At 51.2% G+C, this 19,211-nt stretch overlaps 1 protein-coding gene across 7 annotated transcripts in view; it reads left to right on the top strand.

Moving 5' to 3' along the window:
• The window catches only part of SYNE3 (spectrin repeat containing nuclear envelope family member 3), a 107,017-nt gene that overhangs the window by 75,195 nt on the left and 12,611 nt on the right, over positions 1-19,211 (top strand). For 5 of the 7 annotated variants that reach the window (XM_077910481.1, XM_077910474.1, XM_077910475.1 and 2 more), the window contains 6 exons: positions 1,029-1,190; positions 1,346-1,518; positions 1,936-2,065; positions 3,626-3,784; positions 7,680-7,829; positions 8,866-8,904. In XM_077910481.1, coding sequence (XP_077766607.1) covers positions 1,029-1,190; positions 1,346-1,518; positions 1,936-2,065; positions 3,626-3,784; positions 7,680-7,829; positions 8,866-8,904 — 813 coding nt within the window. Of the gene's footprint in view, positions 1-1,028; positions 1,191-1,345; positions 1,519-1,935; positions 2,066-3,625; positions 3,785-7,679; positions 7,830-8,865; positions 8,905-12,719; positions 12,791-19,211 lie in introns of all 7 variants that reach the window. The other 2 variants (XM_077910480.1, XM_077910479.1) reach the window with 1 other exon arrangement.

Raw genomic sequence — 19,211 nt, 5'->3', positions numbered from 1 at the left:
GAAGCCTCGGAGGGCCCCAGGTTGGGTGACCGGGAGGACAGGCACCCTCCTTTCCTGAATACAGAGAAGAAGATAGGCCCCAGCCTCAGAGAGCTGAGTGGCTGACCCAGAGGAGAGGGGAAAAAAAAGCAAGACCATTTTCAAACACTGTCAACGTATAAACCTATATAGAAAAAGCAAACATCTAAGTGGGCAATTTGATGGGTTTTAAAAAACTGAACCCGTCCGTATTACCGGCACCCGGATCATGACCCAGAATACTGCTGGCTCCCCCAGGCCCCCAGAGCCCCTCCTGCCCCCGGCAATCACTGCCCACTACTCCTGGTCCCTGAAAGTAACCCTGACTTTTGACGTGGAACACCATGCATTGGGTTTGCCTGATTTTATACCTTATTTTAATGTTTTCTTTTGTGTCTGGCTTCTAGCTGTCCACATGTTGGCTGGAAAGTCATTCATAATGTTGTATTAGATTACTGCACGGATTGCTCGTTCTTGCTGCTGTAAAATATTCCATTGTCTGAATATACGTCATCGTATTTATCCATACTTCTGTTGATGGGCACTTGGGTAGTTTCCAGTTTGGGGCTATTATGAGCAGTACCACACGCATGCCATTGGGTGACAGTATGTTTGTGTCTGTTACGTACACGCTCAGAGGTGAAATGGTTGTGTCAGAGGGATGTCTGTGCTCAGTTTTAGTAGATACTGACCTATGGTTTTCCCAAAAGGTGTATGATTTATTCTCACAGCGGTGGTGGACAGGAGCTCCGATGGCCCACACCCTCATCCAGGCAGGGAACTGTCTATGAAAGATAAGACAGGCTCAGAGATACTTTCAACCAGAGCTGGTCTTTCCAGAATAAATTCCCTGTACTGTGCAGAAGAGGACTAGCCTCTTGTGTTCCTGCTGGGCGGGGGGCCATGGGGCACAGCTTGCCCCGGGGCAGGTCCGGGGGTCCTGCAGGATGGAGTGGTGCCCACAGCACTCAGGGTGCCCTCGGCCCCCCTGCCCGGGGGCTGTGCTACAGGACCTCACGGACAGGTGCCAGCAGAGCGTGCAGGAACATTGTGTCTTCAGCCACGAGCTGCTGGAGCTGCAGCAGTGGATCACCATGGTCACCCAGAAGCTAGAGTCACACCAGGAGGAGGCAGGCCCGTGGGACGCCCAGTCCCGAGAGGTGCAAGTCGAGGTAAGGTGTCTTTCCCCAGGGAGATGCCGGTTGCAGCTCACTTGCAGCTCAGAAAGCAGACTTGGGAGGCCAAAGATGCCATACTGGGGAGCAGAGACCCCTGCCCCGAGAGCTCACTGTGTGTGTGCGTGTGTGCACACATGTGTGTCCTTTAGAGGCTGCTGGCTGAATTCCCGGAGAAGGAGGCCCAGCTGGCCCTGGTGGAAGCCCACGGCCAGCTGGTGATGAAGAAGTCTTCTCCAGAAGGGGCCGCTGTGGTCCAGGAGGAGCTGAAGGAACTGGCGGCATCGTGGCAGGCCCTGAGGCTGCTGGAGGAAAGCCTGCTGAGGTGAGGGTCCCTGGCTCTGAGCCTGCTCTCGGGTGACACCCCTTTCCATCCAGAGAGGAGCTCAGCGGTCCCCGTGGAACAGGTGCCTGGCGTTCTGCTGTGTGCCAAGTGCGGTACCAGGCGCCTCCGTGCGTCTCCGGTCTGGCCCAAGGGTGATTCTAGCAGGAGCAGTAGGAGCAGGGAAGTGTCCCGCTTGGGGGTTAGCCTGTAGCCCTCCCCCGCATCAATGGGTACATGCACTTTAATGACAGGGTCACGTAGGTCTCAAGTAGGAAGCTGGAAATATATGTGCCCAGGGAACGTTCCAGCAAACCCAAAGGATTGACTCCTACCCTGTGATGCCCCAGTTCTGTTACCTCTGTGACCTGACGAGTCCCCATCACATCACCGCGGGGCCTGGGCCGTTTGTCTCCTCAGCCTCATCAGAAACCAGCAGCTGCAGAGGACGGAAGTGGATTCGGGGAAGAAGATGATTTTCACCAACAACATCCCAAAGGCCGGGTTTGTCATCGATCCCACGAATCCTGTTTCCAGGCATCCCCGTCAGGTGCGTCTACCCGGTGGGGCTTCCAGGGGGAGACCGGGGCCCGCGTCAGTGACGGGGGTTGGTCTTCAACAAAGCCTCCCTCCCTGCCTGGGGCCACACACACAGCTCAGGACTCGGCGGCCGTGTCCCCTCCCGGGTGAACCTGCCCCTGTTCCTTGTACCACCGCGCAGAGGGCCACAGAGACCCCAGACCCAGGAGGCCACGGGGAAGGTCAGGGGCGTCCCTTGGATGGACAGGCCCTCACCCCTCAGAAACAGTAGCAGGTGGCCCCGCAGGGTGAGAGCTGCCAGCTGGCCCCAGATTGCAAACTGAAATCTTGCAGGGTGGGCACATTTTTTTTTTATGCCATAAGCTGTATTTTTTTCAAATATGCCTTGTGTCCATCCCTCTTCCTGATGGCTTTTAAAGAAAGGAACCACAGTGAAAAGATGTTCCTTTCTCGTGCTTCAAAAACCACACGCCGGCTCTCATCCTGCCCCTTATTCTTGTATTACCCCAAATCACCGGCCGAGGGTCGCTGTGCTCTGAGCTCTGCGCTCAGGGCCGGGGTACAGCTCTGAGTGGAGCGGAAGCGCTTCGAACCCGCAGGAACTTCCACTCCAGCGCAGAGCCTTTCACACTGCAGGGCGCCCCAGGTGTAGGAAAATGCAGATTCTGCTTCGGCAGGGCCCAGGACTCTGCATTTCCCAGAGCTCGCGGTGGTGCCCATGCGGCCCACGCTGCGAGGAGCGAGGAAGTAGGAACCACAGGCAGTGAAGCAAGGGTTCGCAGAGAGCGCGGTGGGCAAGGGCAGAGGGGCAGACGCCGTAGGAGCGGCTGCGGAGGGATCGGGACCCAGTTCTGGGCCAGCAAAGTCCTCCCGGGAAAAACGAACGGTCAGGACAATCGTCGTGGCAGAGCAGGAGTCGAGGAGAAGAGAGGAGGGCTGCGTGCCGTGCAGAGGAGACAGCGAGTGTGCGGAGGCGCAGAGGGAGACCACACGAGCGCCAGGGGCCAAGGCTTGTCTGCGGCTCAGGCTTGGGGTGAGGCAGGGCCGGAATCTGGGCCCTCCGACCACACCGAGGACTTGGCTGAACGGCCCTGCATTTTGGACGGCTCACTCTGGCCACAGAGCCTGGGGGTGGGGGACACGCAGAGCAGAGGGTGACCACCGTTATAGCCATCCCGGTTAGGAATGGGGGTGGCTGCCCCCAGGAGACCAGCAGGTGACCGCGATGATCCCTTGTCGCAGCTCCTGCAGCTTGGGGCTGAAAGCACAGTGTCCCTGCATGTCTGCTGGCACCTGTGTCCTGCGGCACAGCCCCGGGGGCCCTGAGTATGGGCCGAGGCAGAGACCCTGGACCACCCCAACCCCACAGGATCCCCAGGGCCAAATCAGAATGCAACTCCTAAGGTGGCCACACTGAATGGAGAGCCGAGCCTCCTCCCCCCAGGCCTCTCGCACCTCCTTTGAGCATCCTGGGCTCCCTGCGTCACCGCAGACCCCCAGGACGCGGGGCCGTGGGGCCAGTAGGCTGTGTTCACCTCTGATGCGTTGGTCGTGCTGTGCGTGTCTGCAGGCGAATCTGCTCCAGGGAGAGGGCGGCCGTGAAGGTTTCTCCCGGCTCCTGAGGGACTTTGAGCAGTGGCTGGAGGTGGAAAACACTAAGCTGGTTAGAATCATCGCAATGAGGACGGCCACAGCCAAGGATCTGAAGACCAGGGAAACGAAGCTACGGGTATGTTCCCACGGAAAGGCCCTTCTTCTTCCACAGAGTTTGCCTCCCGGGTTATGTTTGCTACCAGAGAGTTCTTAAAAGATAAATAAATAAATAAAACAAAAACAAAAACAAAAAACAATCACACACATGGCTTATGAGCCATTTTCCCGTGTGTATAAATAATAGTTCCTTTTTTAAAAGATGTTATTTATTTATTCATAAGAGACACACAGAGGGAGGCAGAGACACAGGTAGAGGGAGAAGCAGGCTCCTCGCAGGGAGCCCGATGTGGGAATCGATCCCGGGTCTCCGGGATCAGGCCCTGAGCCAAAGGCAGACGCTCAACCTCGGAGCCACCCAGCTGCCCCTAAATAATAGCTCTTAAGCTTTTTTGGTTCACATATTTTAGAAAAGCTTTAGAAGAACCATTCATTCATTGAGCCTACTTCTGTATTCCCCAACTTGAAACATATCACTACTAACCGCCGCTCTGATACCAGCTAGCTATTGCTGCGTAACAAACCATTACAACAGTTGGTGGCTTCACACAGCACATGTTTATTTAATTCATGATTCTGAGGGTTGCCAGTTTAGGCTGAGCCCGTGTGGGCAATGCTTCTGGTCTTGGCTGGGCTCCCTGATTTGCCATCAGTTATAGGTCGGCTGGGTGGGCTCTCCTTCTGGGAGTTGGCGGGCTGCTGGGGATGGGCATGAGATGGACCACACATCTCTCATCGTCTTGTGGGGCAGCTCAAGGCTTCTGAGGCCTAGAGGATGAACTGGCACATTACTTCCCCTGTATTCTGTTGGACAAAGAAGATCACAAGGCCAAGCCAGATTCACAGGGAGGGAAAACAGACTCCACCTCTTTATGGGAAGGACTCAAGGTCATATTGCAAAGGGCATAGATATGGGAGGGGGGAGGCGGGATGGGGGCATTGTGGCCATTTTTGCAATCCTTCTACCCCAACTCTTCTTCCTCCTTCACTCCCACATCTAATTAGTCCTCCAGCCCTCCTGAATGTCACCTCTGGGATGTTTTTCTGTGCCCTCTTGCTACCACTATTAATCTAGATACTTAACCATTTCTGACCTTGATTATGGCAATCAGCTCCAGCTGGCCTCCTTTCTTCCTGTTGGGCTCCCATCCAGGTCACTGTTCACTCTGCAGCCAGAGTGCCCTTCAGCATCATAAACCTGACTCTGTCCTTCCCCTGATAAAACCTTTCAGGATAGAGTCCAACCCCCGGCCCCCAACCCTGAGCATATTACACGAGGTCATTCTCAACCAGGCCCCAGCCTACCCCCCTTTTTTTCTTATTTCTCTACAGTTTTACTATGAAATGTTACGGTTTAGATTTCTTTTCATTTCTCTTACTTGGGATTCATCTGAATTCTGAAATCTGTGGTCTAGAGTCTTTCGGGAAAATTCTCTGATATTGTCTCTTTCCTATTCCCTCTTCCTTGTCCCCCCTCTCCTCTCCTTCCATGATGCTGCTTAAACGTGATATTCTTTCTCCCTGTGGGCTCTATGTCTCCTACTTTCTCTTGTGTCTTGTTAGCCCTCTGGTCTCTTCCCGTTGGCATTTTCTTTTTTTTTCTTTTTATTAAAATATTATTTCAAAGAAAAGGTTTATTAAATTAGACATGTACTTATAAGACTACAATTTTTTACCTTGTTATATATTTTTTTATCAACTATTTTTTTTTTGCTACAATTAAAAGAAGTTCAAATATTTTTGTTTCTCTGATCCCAAAGTCACTCCCAGTCCATACAATGTTTGGCAAAACAAAATTTGTCTACACAATTTCAACATAGTATTTGCAAACTACCCTGTTATATTTTAAATATAGTTTTAGCACTTCACTGTATTCCTAATTGCATAAAATGCATATTCCAGTATATATTCTTTTAGGGAGATTTTGTTAGCCAAAGCAAAATGATGAGAGGCATGATGATGTAGATAAATTGGTAATGACAGATACATTTTTTCTGAATTCTCATGAAAAAGAGACCATAAATAAGACTCTAGGGAATGGTAAGCATTATGCATAAATCATCTTTCTTAGTCCTTTATTCTATAAGTTTTATAAAGCTAGGTAATATTTCTTCAATACACCAGTCTATAACTGAGTTCGGGCTTAAGGAAAATACCCAAACCTCTATCGGAACTACAGTGCTACCTATAGTTTTCGTCAGTGGGAAGCTATTGTGTCGATTTTAATCTGTATTTATTTATATTGGATTTTTTTTAAATAAAAGATTATCCCTTTTGTTTCTTTTGGATTAAATGACTTAGCCCTTTTTTGTGTATGTTTTCTAGATGTTCATGTTTATGTGAATAAATACCAATAGTATAATTTAAATGAGAGAACATGCATTCTTATATGTCATATTTTTCATATAATTGAAAACTGCCATTCTTGAACTGAAAAATGTCTTCCAGTTCATTAACAAATGGTAAGCTGAAATTTATATGTAATACATTTTTTTACATAGATTGTTGGCATTTTCTACTGTACCTTCCAGTTTACTAATTCTCTCTGTAGCTGTGTCTCATTCACTATTACGTGCGTCTGTTACGCCTTTAACTTTTGATACTGTATTCCCCAGTTCTAAAATTTCTACCCAATTTTCTTGAAATACCACTGTGTTACTTTGTGTAGCTTCCAGTTCCCTGCTGAACTTTTTAAGCCTGGCTTTTAATTCTTCAAGCACGGTAAACAGAGCTGTTCTACTGAGTGTGTGTAATAATTCTAATATCTTGAGTCATTTTAGGAGCATTTCCTCTGTGTGTTATTTCTCCCTGTTCTTGTTGTTGGAGTCTTGCTTGTTTGGAGCTACTTTTGATTGTGTGCCAGGCATTGTGTTTGACAAACTAGATATAGTTAATTTGATAGTTAATTAGATAGTTAATTTGAGATTAAGGATCATCTCTTCTCCAGAGAGGATTTTGTTTGTGGCTGCCAGGCAAGGAGGCCTTTATTGTTCTGAAACCAGTGGATCCAAGTTCAGAGTTGGAGGCTCCCTGCACCCCTGATGACTTGGAGCTGGACTGCAGTGCACATAGGGTGTGAGCTTATTTCTGATTCACCTTTAAGAGTCTCAGCCACAGGGGAAGCAGGTTATGAGAGTCTCCACCTCTGCAGAGCCCAGACCTTGACCTTTGTCTCCATAGCCCTGTGGGGCTGGCAAAAGCATGATCTGTTTCACAACTGTTTCTTCCAGATTGACAAAAGCAGGCCTGAACACTGGCTTTACTTCCTTTCCTGGGTTTTAGCCTGAGGTGCCTCTCTCTCTTGCTAACTCTTTGATGCCCTTTAAGTGTTTTTAATACTTTGTCCTCAGTGACAGGTTTGGTCCAACTACCTAGGGGACTATGACCAGAAGGTCCTCCCTACATACCTCCTACCTCACATTCGGCCACAGCTCACACTTCTTGCCACCACCGCCAACTCCAGCCATATCAGAGGTGACTTGCAATTGCCCCAGGTTAAGCCCCCTTACTCTTGTAGAGCTTACATTCTAGTGGGTTCTGTGAAGCTAAGCAAACTGCCCATATCGCATTACGAGTAGGATGGGGTGAAAGTAGGCTACAAAGCCAGAATTTAGACCCACATGCTCAGAGTTAGAGCTCCACTCATAACCCCACATCACTGCCCCTTGGGAGTCCTGATGATGAAAGGTGCCATCCTGGGGTGACACAGTACTATATTTGGATAGAAACATCTGTCCAATCCCAATAGCACTCTGTCAGGCTTAAACATGCCAACAGAAAAGCATGTTCATCAATGGTAGCTTTTATAATGATGGCAACTCTTATGTCAAGCGCTCCGGAGGACTTGGTTCTAGAATGTCAGAAATGGAAATGACCGTGGAGGTCAGCAGTGCAGCTGTGCCTTTTCCCCACAGGAGCTGGAGACTCGGGTACCAGAAGGTCAGCAACTCTTCGAGGACCTCCTTCATCTCGGGCCAGCAAGGGGGACCTCAGACGAACTGGAAGACCTGCGTTACCGGTGGATGCTGTACAAGTCCAAACTCAAGGACTCTGGCTACCTGCTGGTAGGTGCTGAGGAAGCCCAGGTCCTGGGCTCCGGGGGTGGGACTCTGGCTGAGCCTGGGCTCATCTGGGGAGACTTCGCTGGGCCACACGCACTCTGCCCTGTGCCTCCACTCACCGGACTGAGGTGACCACTCCAAGAGAGGCGACAGAGGCTCACAGGTCCTAGGTGCTTGGCTTGCGAGGTGTCATGTGGCCATCTTGCCACCCCTTGTGGCCGATGCTCCAGGAGTGACGGCAGTAGCCATCATGTTAATGTTCGGGGAGCACTTCGGCATCTAGCGAGTTGAAACCTTCAGGACCCCGTTTAGTCCTTACGGCAGAGTCACCATCTCCAGTCTCTAAAGGGAGAGCCGAGACTCTGAGAATCCCAACTCCTGGGGTCACGGAGTAGAGCCAGCACTGAGCACGCTCTGCTGTGGAAGGCGCGATAGAGGAGAGTGCTCCCCCGGGGCCCGGGGCCCTGGGATCCAGCCCTGCTCCTCCACTCCTTCGCTCTAGATGCAGAACAAGTGCCTTCCCCTTTTGTGTCCCCGTGTCCACCCCAAGCAAAACAATAGCAATAGCCATGAGAGGCTTTGCGATATGCGATGTCCTCATAAGAGCCCTATAAAGGAGGTACTCTTGTTATTCCCTAAGAAGCAATGGGGGAAACTGAGGCTCAAGGGTTAGCTCGCGATGGGGGGCAGTTTGAGATGTCCTCCGAGGGCCCCTTGGGCCCTCAGACCCCAGATGCCAAGTGTCCAAGCCAGCTCAGCGGTCCCCGCAGCAGCCATCCTGGCCACTAGGTGTCAGCGCAGCCCCGGCCAGGTGGCCCCGGCCCAGGCCTTCCCAGACGGAATCCCACCTGGGCCTGCAGTGCGTTAAAAAGCTCATTAAATCGAATCACCTGCTGGTTCAGCCTATCCAGATGACCAGAAGTTTTAAAGAAACATTCCCCTGACAGAACGAATATTCCATTACAGGCTCTGTTGGGATTTGAGTTTCACTCACTTAACGTCTTTTTTCCCCTTTTCCTCTCCTTCCCGAAAATAACAGACACAGAGTTCTCCAGGGGAGCCGACCGGATTCCAAAAGGTACGGTGTCTGCCATCTGTTCCACACGCTAGAGGGCAGGGCGTCTGGAGGTTGGTAGGCCTGCGATGCTGAAGCCGAACTCCTGGGCTTTCTGGAAGGTTCCATGAGGCCCGAGGAACATTTCTAGGGAATGAGCTCTGGGCTACCCTGTGCTGGGCCCCCGGGGTCCTTAGGAAGCCCCAGGAACATGCAGAATGTACTCAGCTGTGACACCCCCATGGTAGAAGAGGGACCCTAGAGTTTTTCAGGCAAAACCATGTGGTGGGAATGGACCAGGACAGTAGTGATAGTTATGCTGTGACAACAGGTATAAACCCGGACTGTCTCAGGAAACCCGGACCATTCCAGGCACCCTGGATCGTGTGGCCACGGAGCAGTGGGGGGGGCATACGGGGCTCAGTGGAAGACAAAAGAGCAGGCATGGCTGTGCCTGTCCTGTTCCACCAGCAGGTGTTTCCATGTAGGCCCGCCAAGAAGTGCTCAGAGCCCCTCCCGTGTGCTTGCAGGCCGAAGCAGTCACAGTAACAGCAGTAATAATAATAATAATCATAATGAGGAATAATTACTGTTACTCTAGATGCTACATGGTGACTGTCCACTGTGTGCCAGGAATTGTCCTGAGTCGTGGTTAGGGCATCTCATGTAACATTCCCATCAACACTCCAAGAGGCATTATTCCCTCCACTTGAGCATAGGGAAACTGAGGCATGACAGGATTGGAATGGTTCGCTCAGCGCAGGTGTGCAGCTTCTGGGTGGTCTCTGGCCTCGGGCTCCAAAGCCCGTATCTTGACTTTCCACACTGTGCTTTGGAGACCACATCCCTGGTGGGTGTCCCCACTTCAGGGAAAACCCAGTGTAAATTGACGTCACCTTTTCCAAGGGAACACACTGGTTTTTCTGCCGAGCACTGGCCCATAATGAAGGGAGCTTTCAGTATGCTCTGCTCCAAAGAGCTCTGGGTTCCTCAAGATCCCTAATGCCATGGCATCTGTTTCCAGGTGCCTTGCAGGATTTCTTCTTGGTCTCGGCTGCTTTTTTTTTTTTTTTTTAATTTTTTTAGGATTTTATTTATTTATTCATGAGAGACACACAGAGAGAGAGACAGAGACACAGGCAGAGGGAGAAGCAGGCTCCCTGCAGGGAACCCGATGCAGGACTCGATCCTAGGACCCCAGGATCATGCCCTAAGCTGAAGGCAGATGCTCAACCACTGAGCCACCCAGGAACCTCCCCCACCCCAGCTGCTATTCATGTCTCCCACATGCAAGAGAGTGAGTGTCCCCTGGACTGCGTGGGGCAGTCGCAAGACCAATGCCGTGCTTTGGGCCTAGTGCATCATCTAACTTTATGGCTTTGGGCAAGTCACTTTGCCTCTTGGGGCTTACTTTCCCTACCTGTAAAATGGAACTATCAATGCTGCCGTTACTTCATGAATGAATTCTGTAGGTGGTGTGAACTGTTGTTTGTAGAATTCTTCAGAGAGACCAAAGTCCTGGTCTCCTCCCCTGCCCCCTCCATTTGGAATAACAGAGAGCCTCCTCAAGAAAGGGACAAGAGCATCAGGAAGGACGGGGGGGGGGGGGGGGGGGGGGGGGGGGGGGGGGGCGGGTGGCTCACACAGTGCAGCCTCGTGGCTCCTGGAGGCCTCCACACTTTAAGGTCCTCACTGGGGAGCCCCCATCTGATCTGGAGCTCCCAGGCACAATCCATGGGAGTCCCGTCTGGGTCCCCTGATGCATTGCACACAGTAAGTGCTTACTGAATGCCTCTGAGTAGGGGGGGCACGTGGTTGTGGACACCAGGCCTCCAGAGCAGGCTCAGTTTCCTGGCAGCCTGTGATTGGCTTAATGTGGAGTATCCACAGCCCTGTGTTCATTTGTTGTCTCTCATTCATTCATTCATTCATTCATTTCACAAGGATTTCCTGAGCACTGATTTTGTGCCAAGCACTGATTTGGGCACTTGGGATCCACCAGTGAGCATGAGAGCAGAGACCTGCCCTGGTGAACAACCCGTCCTGGCTGGGTGAGGGTACCTAGGAGGAAGGGCTCGCAGGTCCAGACTGTGGTGCTCTGCGTAGTGGCCCATCTCTGGGGCAGGTGCTCCAAAGGGCAGCAGTGGATTGGGGTCTTTATAGGGGCAGATGTTGGGCACACTTTTGTAGGGTATGCAAAGCAAGGAGGCTCTACGTGGCTAAAGAATAGGCTTATTCAGGCTATGTTTAAAATAATTGGATATGTGAAAATTTGAGTTTGGTGCTGGCAGGCTGGCTTCTGTGAAGCCCGCTGTGAAGAGGTAAGCAGCCTGCAAACCGATGTGCAAGAGGTCATCTTGGGCTCACTTATGTGACCAAGTAAGCACAGATTTCTGGGTCCCACCCTGAGTTTTTGATTCATTGGGTCTAAGGTGGCCCAAGAACCTGCATTTCTAGTAGGGTCCCAGGTGACACTGCTACTGCTGGCCTGGGACCACACTCTGAGAACCACGGCTTGGCGAACTGGATTTGAATTTAGGATCCACCATTAGCGGGTGTGACTGTTGACGAGTCACTCGGCCACAGTTTTCCGATGAACAGAAACAGGGTCCACTGAGCTAACAGTAGGCAGAGTTCTTGTAACAGCCTGAACACAGTGGATTCATAATTGCCATGTAAGACTTCTGTGCCCCTGCCCCTGCTTATCTTAATGAGAACAAAGGCAACAATAATACTTCTAGGGGGTGGGAGGACACCTCCCTCGTGTGGTTTTTGCTGCTCAACGTATGTGCATTCACCTATGTGCACACGAGCACGCGTGCACACACGCACACAGGCCTAACAGGCAAAATATAGACTCTGTCTTCAGGCCTTGTAATCTTGCCAGCTTAAAAACATTTCATATGTGATTTTTAGTCCAAAAGGAAAGGGGAAAAAACTGCCCCAAAGCTAATTATTTATGAGCAGTTGGTTCTCCACACTTTTTTTTTCTCTCCGTGCACCAAGTCATTGAAAGCTCCAACGACGTCAATGGCTTCAGCCTGCTTGTTTGTATAAACATGATAATTAAGATTTATTAAATTTGCAGCTGCCTCCACACTTGCCAGCTCCATGGCACCGGATACACAGGCCTGCAGCATTCAGGCACATGAAATGTAATTGCTTTTTAAATTGCAATTGGGCCGTGAGTCAGCTGAATCCCTGCCTTGGCCCGGGGAGGTGGTGCAGTCCTTCTTGAGGCAAACTTTGAGTTGAAGAACAGATTTGCCAGTGTTTCTGTTTGCCTGGGTGAAGTGGGGCAGGGCCAAGTGTGCCAGTTTGCGGGAGCGGAGAGCAAACACCTCCCGTGCACGCTGGGAGCTCTGGGGATGTCGCCCCAGACATGGAGCGACCCAAAGCAGCATCCTATTTATTTGATCGTATCTCGTAGGTCTTAAGGCTCACGATTTTTCACATTTTCATGTTTCTGGAATATTGGGTGGCTTATTATGATTACTCCTTTCAGCGAGGATTTGGGCTTGAAAATCTTTGCTTGCGGGTGGCGTTCTGTTTTGTGTTCCCTTGGCTCACACTGCTTGTGTAAATGCAAATGCCCAGCCTCTGGGAGCTCCAGGCTGCAGTTCACATTCGCAGAGAAGAGGAATCCCCCTCGCTTCACGCAGCACCAAGATGATACTTCATATCTCCTCGTTCTCCCCTTTCCATTTCCCCTGGTGCGGAAGGCACGGGCCCCCAGGTACCCCAGGTTTATGAGGAGTCTCCGGTCAGAGGCTCCACCTTGGCTGGTTGTGTCCTTTCTGAGAGGTTTGTGATATTAATAATGACACACCTCACAACAGGCATCCCAGATGAGACGAAATACTCTGCTGCGGAGTCTCAGGAAGCCTTAGTGAGTTTCCCACGTTAGATGGTAAGCGTCTTCATGATAACTATGATTTTTTTTTAAAAAAAAATCTCTGCTGTGTGCCAGGCACCACACTGGAATGCTCACCTGCCTGGGCTTTGCTGCTCACAAACACCTTCTCCTTTTAGTGGGAGCAGCACGGCCTCTTGGCACCTTCTCCATCCGTGAGAGCAGGCCCGATCGGCGTGGGGGCAGAGGAGATGTGACTTGACTTGGTCGCCCTGTGATTCACTGTGTCGCTTTGGGGGCTAAGTTTGGCCAAGGGGCTGGGCTTTGCTGGGGATCTGCAGTCTCTGACCCTGAAAAGGAGACAGCCCGGGATGGGCCTCAACCTGTGTGCTGTGTTATACCAGGGCCCTGTCTGCCTGTCTGTCCCCCGAGCCCAGAGGCGACTGGCTACTGCCTGCATATGAAAGAGTCCACGCAGGGCGCCCGGGTGGCTCAGTCAGTTAACCTTCAGCTCAGGTCGTGATCCCGGGATCCTGGGATCGAGCCTGCTTCTCCCCCTGCCTGCTTGTGCTGTCTCTCTCTCGTTTTCTGTCAAATAAAGAAATAAAATTTTAAGAAAGATGGGATCCCTGGGTGGCGCAGCGGTTTGGCGCCTGCCTTTGGCCCAGGGCGCGATCCTGGAGACCCGGGATCGAATCCCACGTCGGGCTCCCGGTGCATGGAGCCTGCTTCTCCGTCTGCCTGTGTCTCTGCCTCTCTCTCTCTCTCTGTGTGTGACTATCATAAATAAATAAAAATTAAAAAAAAAAAAGAAATAAAATTTTAAGAAAGAGAGAGAGAGAGTCCATAGTCCATGCAAACTCTTCTGACACCAACTTTTTGAAACCTGTCTTTGACTTCAGAAATCCAGGCAAGCTCTCTGTGCTCATCTTCCCATCACCCAGCACCCCTGCCCTGGGCACCCCCGCTCCTCTGAAATTCACCCCAGCCACGTCACAGGAGCTACTGCTTCACGACGCCCAGTGAGCGTGTCTCTGGCCTCTGGGCAGCCGGGTTGGTGACCGCGCTCCCCGCCCACAGCCACTCCTGTTCTCCTCACTCTCGTGGGTGCCTCTCTCTTTACTTCTCCCAGTTCACATACTCGGTGTAGACAAAACCCAGTGTGGATGAAATTCCCTTACTGAAGGCAGAGCCCACATTCAAAATTTTAAAGCTGCCTCCATAGCCTTTTAAAAAATTACTAGACATTTTTTGGGGGAGCAGTTTTAGGTTCATAGAAAAATCGAGTGGATCATACGGAGGGTTCCTCCTTATTATTATTAACATCTTGCATTTCTATGGTCTGTGGGTTACAATCACTGAGCCAATATTGCCGCATCGCTATTAACTGAAATTCGTAGTTTACGTCAGGGGTCGCTTTTTGTGTTGTGTATTCTATGGATTTTGATAAATGTGTAATAGCACGTTTCTTCCATCCTCCTACCCTACAGAGCAGCCTCACCGCCCTAAAAATCCCCATGTGCCACCTATCATGCCGCCCCCAGCCCATCCCCTGGAAACCACTTTCTGTTTTATGGTTTTGTTTTTGCCAGAACATCATAGAGCTGGCATCAGACGGAATGGAGCCTTCTCAGATTGGCATCTTTCGCTTGATAATATGCATTTAAGGCTCCTGTCTGGTTTTTGGCTTGCTTGATAACTCATTTCTTTCTGTCACCGAGTAATATTCCATCATATTAATATTCCACTTATGGCCTTTTAATAGGCTTCTCTCCTCCGTGCTGGGTCCAGTCCAGGGCCACCCATTGCATTCAGCTGGGAGATGTCTTTGGTTTCCTCAAGGCTAGAACTACTCTTCCATCTTTCTTGACCTTTACCTTGAGTCCAGGTCAGAGATTTTATAAGATGTCCCTCAAGGCACATTTCCCTGATAACTCCTTGCAGTTGGAATCGGGCTGTGCATTTCTGGCAGGAATGTCATAGAAGGGATGCTGTGTTCTTCGCGCGTCTTCCTGGGAGACACACGATGTTACTATGGCCCCAACATCACTGATGCTAACTCTGACCACGTGACTAAGGGGGTGCCTGCCAGGCTTCTCCCCTGTACAGTGCTGTCCTTTGGTTTGTAATTAATAAGTCATCTGTGGGGCACTGCTTAGAGACGCTGGAAATATAGGGCCTCTTTCTTCAGTGGTTGGATCTATGGGGCTTTCTGCAGCCTCTTTCTTCCCATGACCCATCTGGGCAGTTGCATCTGCTGCTGACTCCAGGCCTCCCACTCTCTTGGGTCCATCTGTCCAGTCCAGGTCTCCCTTCTGGCTTCAGTCCCAAAGGCCCGACCATCTGCTGGATGCCTACTTGGGAGTCCCATAGACCCTTGGACTGAGCATGTCCAAAGCTGACCTCCTTGTATTCCCTGCACCCAACCAAAGCCTGGTCCCTGCATCAGTGAAAAACATCATAACCACTCACATTCCCAAGCTGGATGTCTCCAGGTCATCCTAGACCTTCACCAACCTTGGTCCTAAGCTCAGAGCTTGGCCATGGATGGAACTCAGATGAGAGATATGAGGGAAGGAAGGGAGGGGATGGGGTAGGAGAGAAGCCATATACATATACATCTGCTCCCAAATGAGTCTCTGTCCCTGCCTGAGTAATGACAAGATCTCTCCTCACTCCGGTCACTCCGTCCAGAGGTCCTCGCCGCTGATTAACTAAACCACCTCCTAAAAGCCAGCTCAGATGGTGTTACCTCCCATCTCCCTCCAAAACCAACTCAAGGTTCTGGAAAAATACTATCTGTGGCCTGACCATCATGTGCAGAGCCTCCCGGGGAGGAGATAAAATGAACCTAGCCCCACCCCAGCCATTGCCAGCCATCCTGTCCCTGCCTGGCAACTGTCCAGAGCCCCTAAGGTCTCACGGGAGGTGAATCTGGGGCTACCTCGGTGCTTCGGCAGTGAGCAGTTAGTGAGGAAATGATCACAGGCATGGTGAGCAGGCCCCAGCCCAGGAAACCCTGGCCGCCCTGAGACCCACTGGCACAGATGGGGAGGGGTCCCCTTATGAGTGAAACCCAGGGAAAGGAAGCCAGTCTGCATGTGGCACTGCAGGCCACCAGAGGGACCCTCAGGGACCAGACAAATTGCTAGTGAGAGCATCACGGAGGCCTGGGGGCTGGCCCGTCTTGAGTTAACAGAGGAAAGCTGGCCCCTGCCCATCACTCTTGGCGGTGGCCTGGAAGCACCTTTGTGGTGGTGAAGGAGCACCAGCCTGCACCCAGGAAAGCCCCTGCGAGCCCCAGGGGTGATGCAGTGTGACTCCCATACTCGGAGCCCCGGCTCAGGATGGGACCAGATTCAACAGCTCAAGGCTGACTGGCAACCCCGGGCCTGGGCTGACCCTGATTGGTGGTGTGGCTAAGTTGTTCCCTGTGAGAATGCCACGCAGGATGGTGGGCAGAGCCTGGGCGTGGAACGATACTGGTGCTGTGGGCCTGTCTGTGTGACCTCGCAGGGAGACCGGGGCTGGGTATGGGGGCAGAACAAAAGCCGCTGGGCCTGGGGCCTGTGCTCGGGGTGTCCATCAATGGCAGAGCCTCTGAGCAGTGAGAACAGCCACAGCCAGTGGTCAGTGCCTACCTGCGTGCTCACACGATGGGCACCAAGGGAGCAACAGGTGGTCAGATGCCCAGGAAGGGAGGAGGGACTCTTTCATTCACTGTTTCATTCATTCAGCACATATTTGTTGAGCAAAATTAAGGTCAAGGGGAGTCAAGGGGACCACAGACTTTAATCAGTCATCCAAAGGAAAGGTACTGGGGCTATGAAAATGTGTAATGGGGCTATTGTGGTCTACGGCAGGGACGGTCCCCCCGAGGAAGCCACTCACAGGCTGAAATTCGAGTGATCAGTAGAAACTCACCAGGTGCATTAGACAAAGGAGGGAGATTAGTATTCCAGACAGAAGGGATAGCCTGTGCAAAGGCCCAGTGGCAGGAGGGCCCTTGAGGGACTGTTGAGATGGCATTTAAGGAAGCCAGTGCTTTTTTTTTTTTTTTTTAATTTTTATTTATTTACTTATGATAGTCACAGAGAGAGAGAGAGAGGCAGAGACACAGGCAGAGGGAGAAGCAGGCTCCATGCACCGGGAGCCTGATATGGGATTCGATCCCGGGTCTCCAGGATCGCGCCCTGGGCCAAAGGCAGGCGCCAAACCGCTGCGCCACCCAGGGATCCCTAGTGCTTTACTCTCCGATGGGCCTGGGTCCTTGATCCCTGGCTCCACCAGGTGAAGGGGGAAGCTTGTAGGGCCATAGGAGTGGCCTATCTGCCCCTGTCTCCACCAGTTGGAGGAGAAAGGGAGTGGACATTTACTGAGCATAGCATGCATTGCCTCATTTATCCTTCTGACTTAGGCAGGCAGGCCTCATTCTCTGACTTCTCCCCAGCAGATGACGGAACTATGGCTCAGGGAGGCTGGACGACCTGTCCTAGGTAACACAGCTAGGGAGTGATAGAGCCAGGGGAGACCTCAGGACTCGAAACCCTTTCTTTTCCCCCACATCGCCTCTCATCAAGGGTAGAAGATTAGGTCAGAGTTACTGTGATGAACTCGTCTTGCCTGAACCCCTCAAAATTCCACAGAGTCTCCAGTCTGCATGAGGTCTTGAAGGACCCCCAAGCATGTAGTTACCTTATATAACGTCTCCTAGTTCCTCCCTACCACCACGTGCTGTCGAGCCTCCACTTCTATATCCTAAGGGTTTGGGAGTTTATTGCTTCCCTTCTGTCTTGGGGTAGTTCTGACTGGGTGGGACACAGGTAGTACTTTCTGTGGGGAAACTGAGGCACGGAGCAGCTCCCAGATCTGGGAAGAGCTGAGATTATCAACTTCTTTGTTGGCGTCTAGGAAGGTAAAGGTAGCTCATGCCTCTGTGTGTGTGTTGTGTGTTCTAAGTGTTCAAGGATCATACGAAAGTGCATTTTTTATTTCAAAGAGCATTTTCGAAGGCAGGTCCCTCACAACAAAGATGTGAGCTCCAAGCGAAGAGCCACTGGGCAGACTGTGGGAGTCTTTTGAAAAAGACCACCTCTTGTTAACACTTGTAAATGCAAACGCACTTTGGAAACTTCAGAGATGTTTTCCCCAGAGGATCATGGCCCAGGCACCTCTCCTCACTTAAATAAGCAAAGTGTTAGCTCCTGGGAATGTAAGTGCAAACAAACAGGACACTGTAAACAGATTTTCCATTTGAAAAACTGTTAATATTAGGTTTTTAGTTTGCTGCAAAGCCAGGCTACCATGGGCCTGCAGCATGTTGCTCTCTTTTTCTTTCTCCTGGGTGGGTCAGAGATTTGGAATCAGACAGTCAGTGTGAAATGTCAAGGAGTCAAGTTAGAGTCCGCGCAGGCTAAGACAGCCCCACGTGAGCCAAGCATGTGCCAGTGAACAGAGCACATGCCAGCCAGGTCTAACCCAGCCCGGCAGCCGTGGGAACTCCTGCACACTCAGCTGCTCGGGCGACCTACCTCACCCCACTCCTGGGAGTCACTGCAGCGCAGCCAGGAGGGTCTCTCTGCCCTGTGGGTTGTAAGAAGTCTGTTATTGCAAAATCAGTGTCAAAGGGCTTCAGCAAGTGAGAACATTTGAAGATGGAGTGATAGGGTCAAGTGTTAGCAACCTGGAGGAGATTGTTGGGGCAGGAGAGCAGGTAAGGTGACTCGGGTGTGAGAGCTAGAGTCAGAAGTGCCCAGGTCAGAACCTCCCAGGAACACTCCCATTCAGCAATGCTTTTCCATCCGCATCAGCAGCACCACCATCATCATCCTCACCATCACCACATTATCATCACTGTCACCATCACTACCACTATCGCCGTCATCATTCTCCCCATGATCATCACCACCTTCCCCATCCCCATCACCACCACCACCACCATCACCATCATTATCCTCACCATCATCACTATTATTGCCATCACCGTCACCACTGTCATTGTCACCATCATAATCATGCTATCATCATTATTACCAGCATCATCATCACATCATCATCATGATCCTCACCATCACCCTCACCATCCTTACCATCATCCTCACCATCATCCTCACCATCACATGACTGTGGGCTTTAGTGTCCTGGAGAGTGACCCTTTGGTTCTTCAGGGAGCCAACAGATCCATTCTATAATAACAATCCTACTAATAGAAGCGAATATACTTTTAAATTGGCATGTAAATATACTTTGCTTTGAGTCCTCACCACAACCTGGCAGATGAGGGTAGATATTTTATCCCCATCTTGCAGAGAAGGAAATGGCTCAAAGAGGTTACTGACTGTCCTAAGGTCACACAGATACTGTGTGACAGTCTGCCCTGGAACCTAGTCAGCCAGGTTCCTGACAGGCCCCTGCCCTGCATCATGCTATATTTTGGCCACGAGGCCTCTACTTCCGTGAGTAACCAGCTCTTGGGCCT

The sequence above is a fragment of the Canis aureus genome, chromosome 9 (assembly GCF_053574225.1).
Source record: "Canis aureus isolate CA01 chromosome 9, VMU_Caureus_v.1.0, whole genome shotgun sequence".
NCBI classification, from domain to species: Eukaryota; Metazoa; Chordata; class Mammalia; order Carnivora; family Canidae; genus Canis; species Canis aureus.
This window is presented reverse-complemented; position numbering and strand designations above follow the sequence as displayed.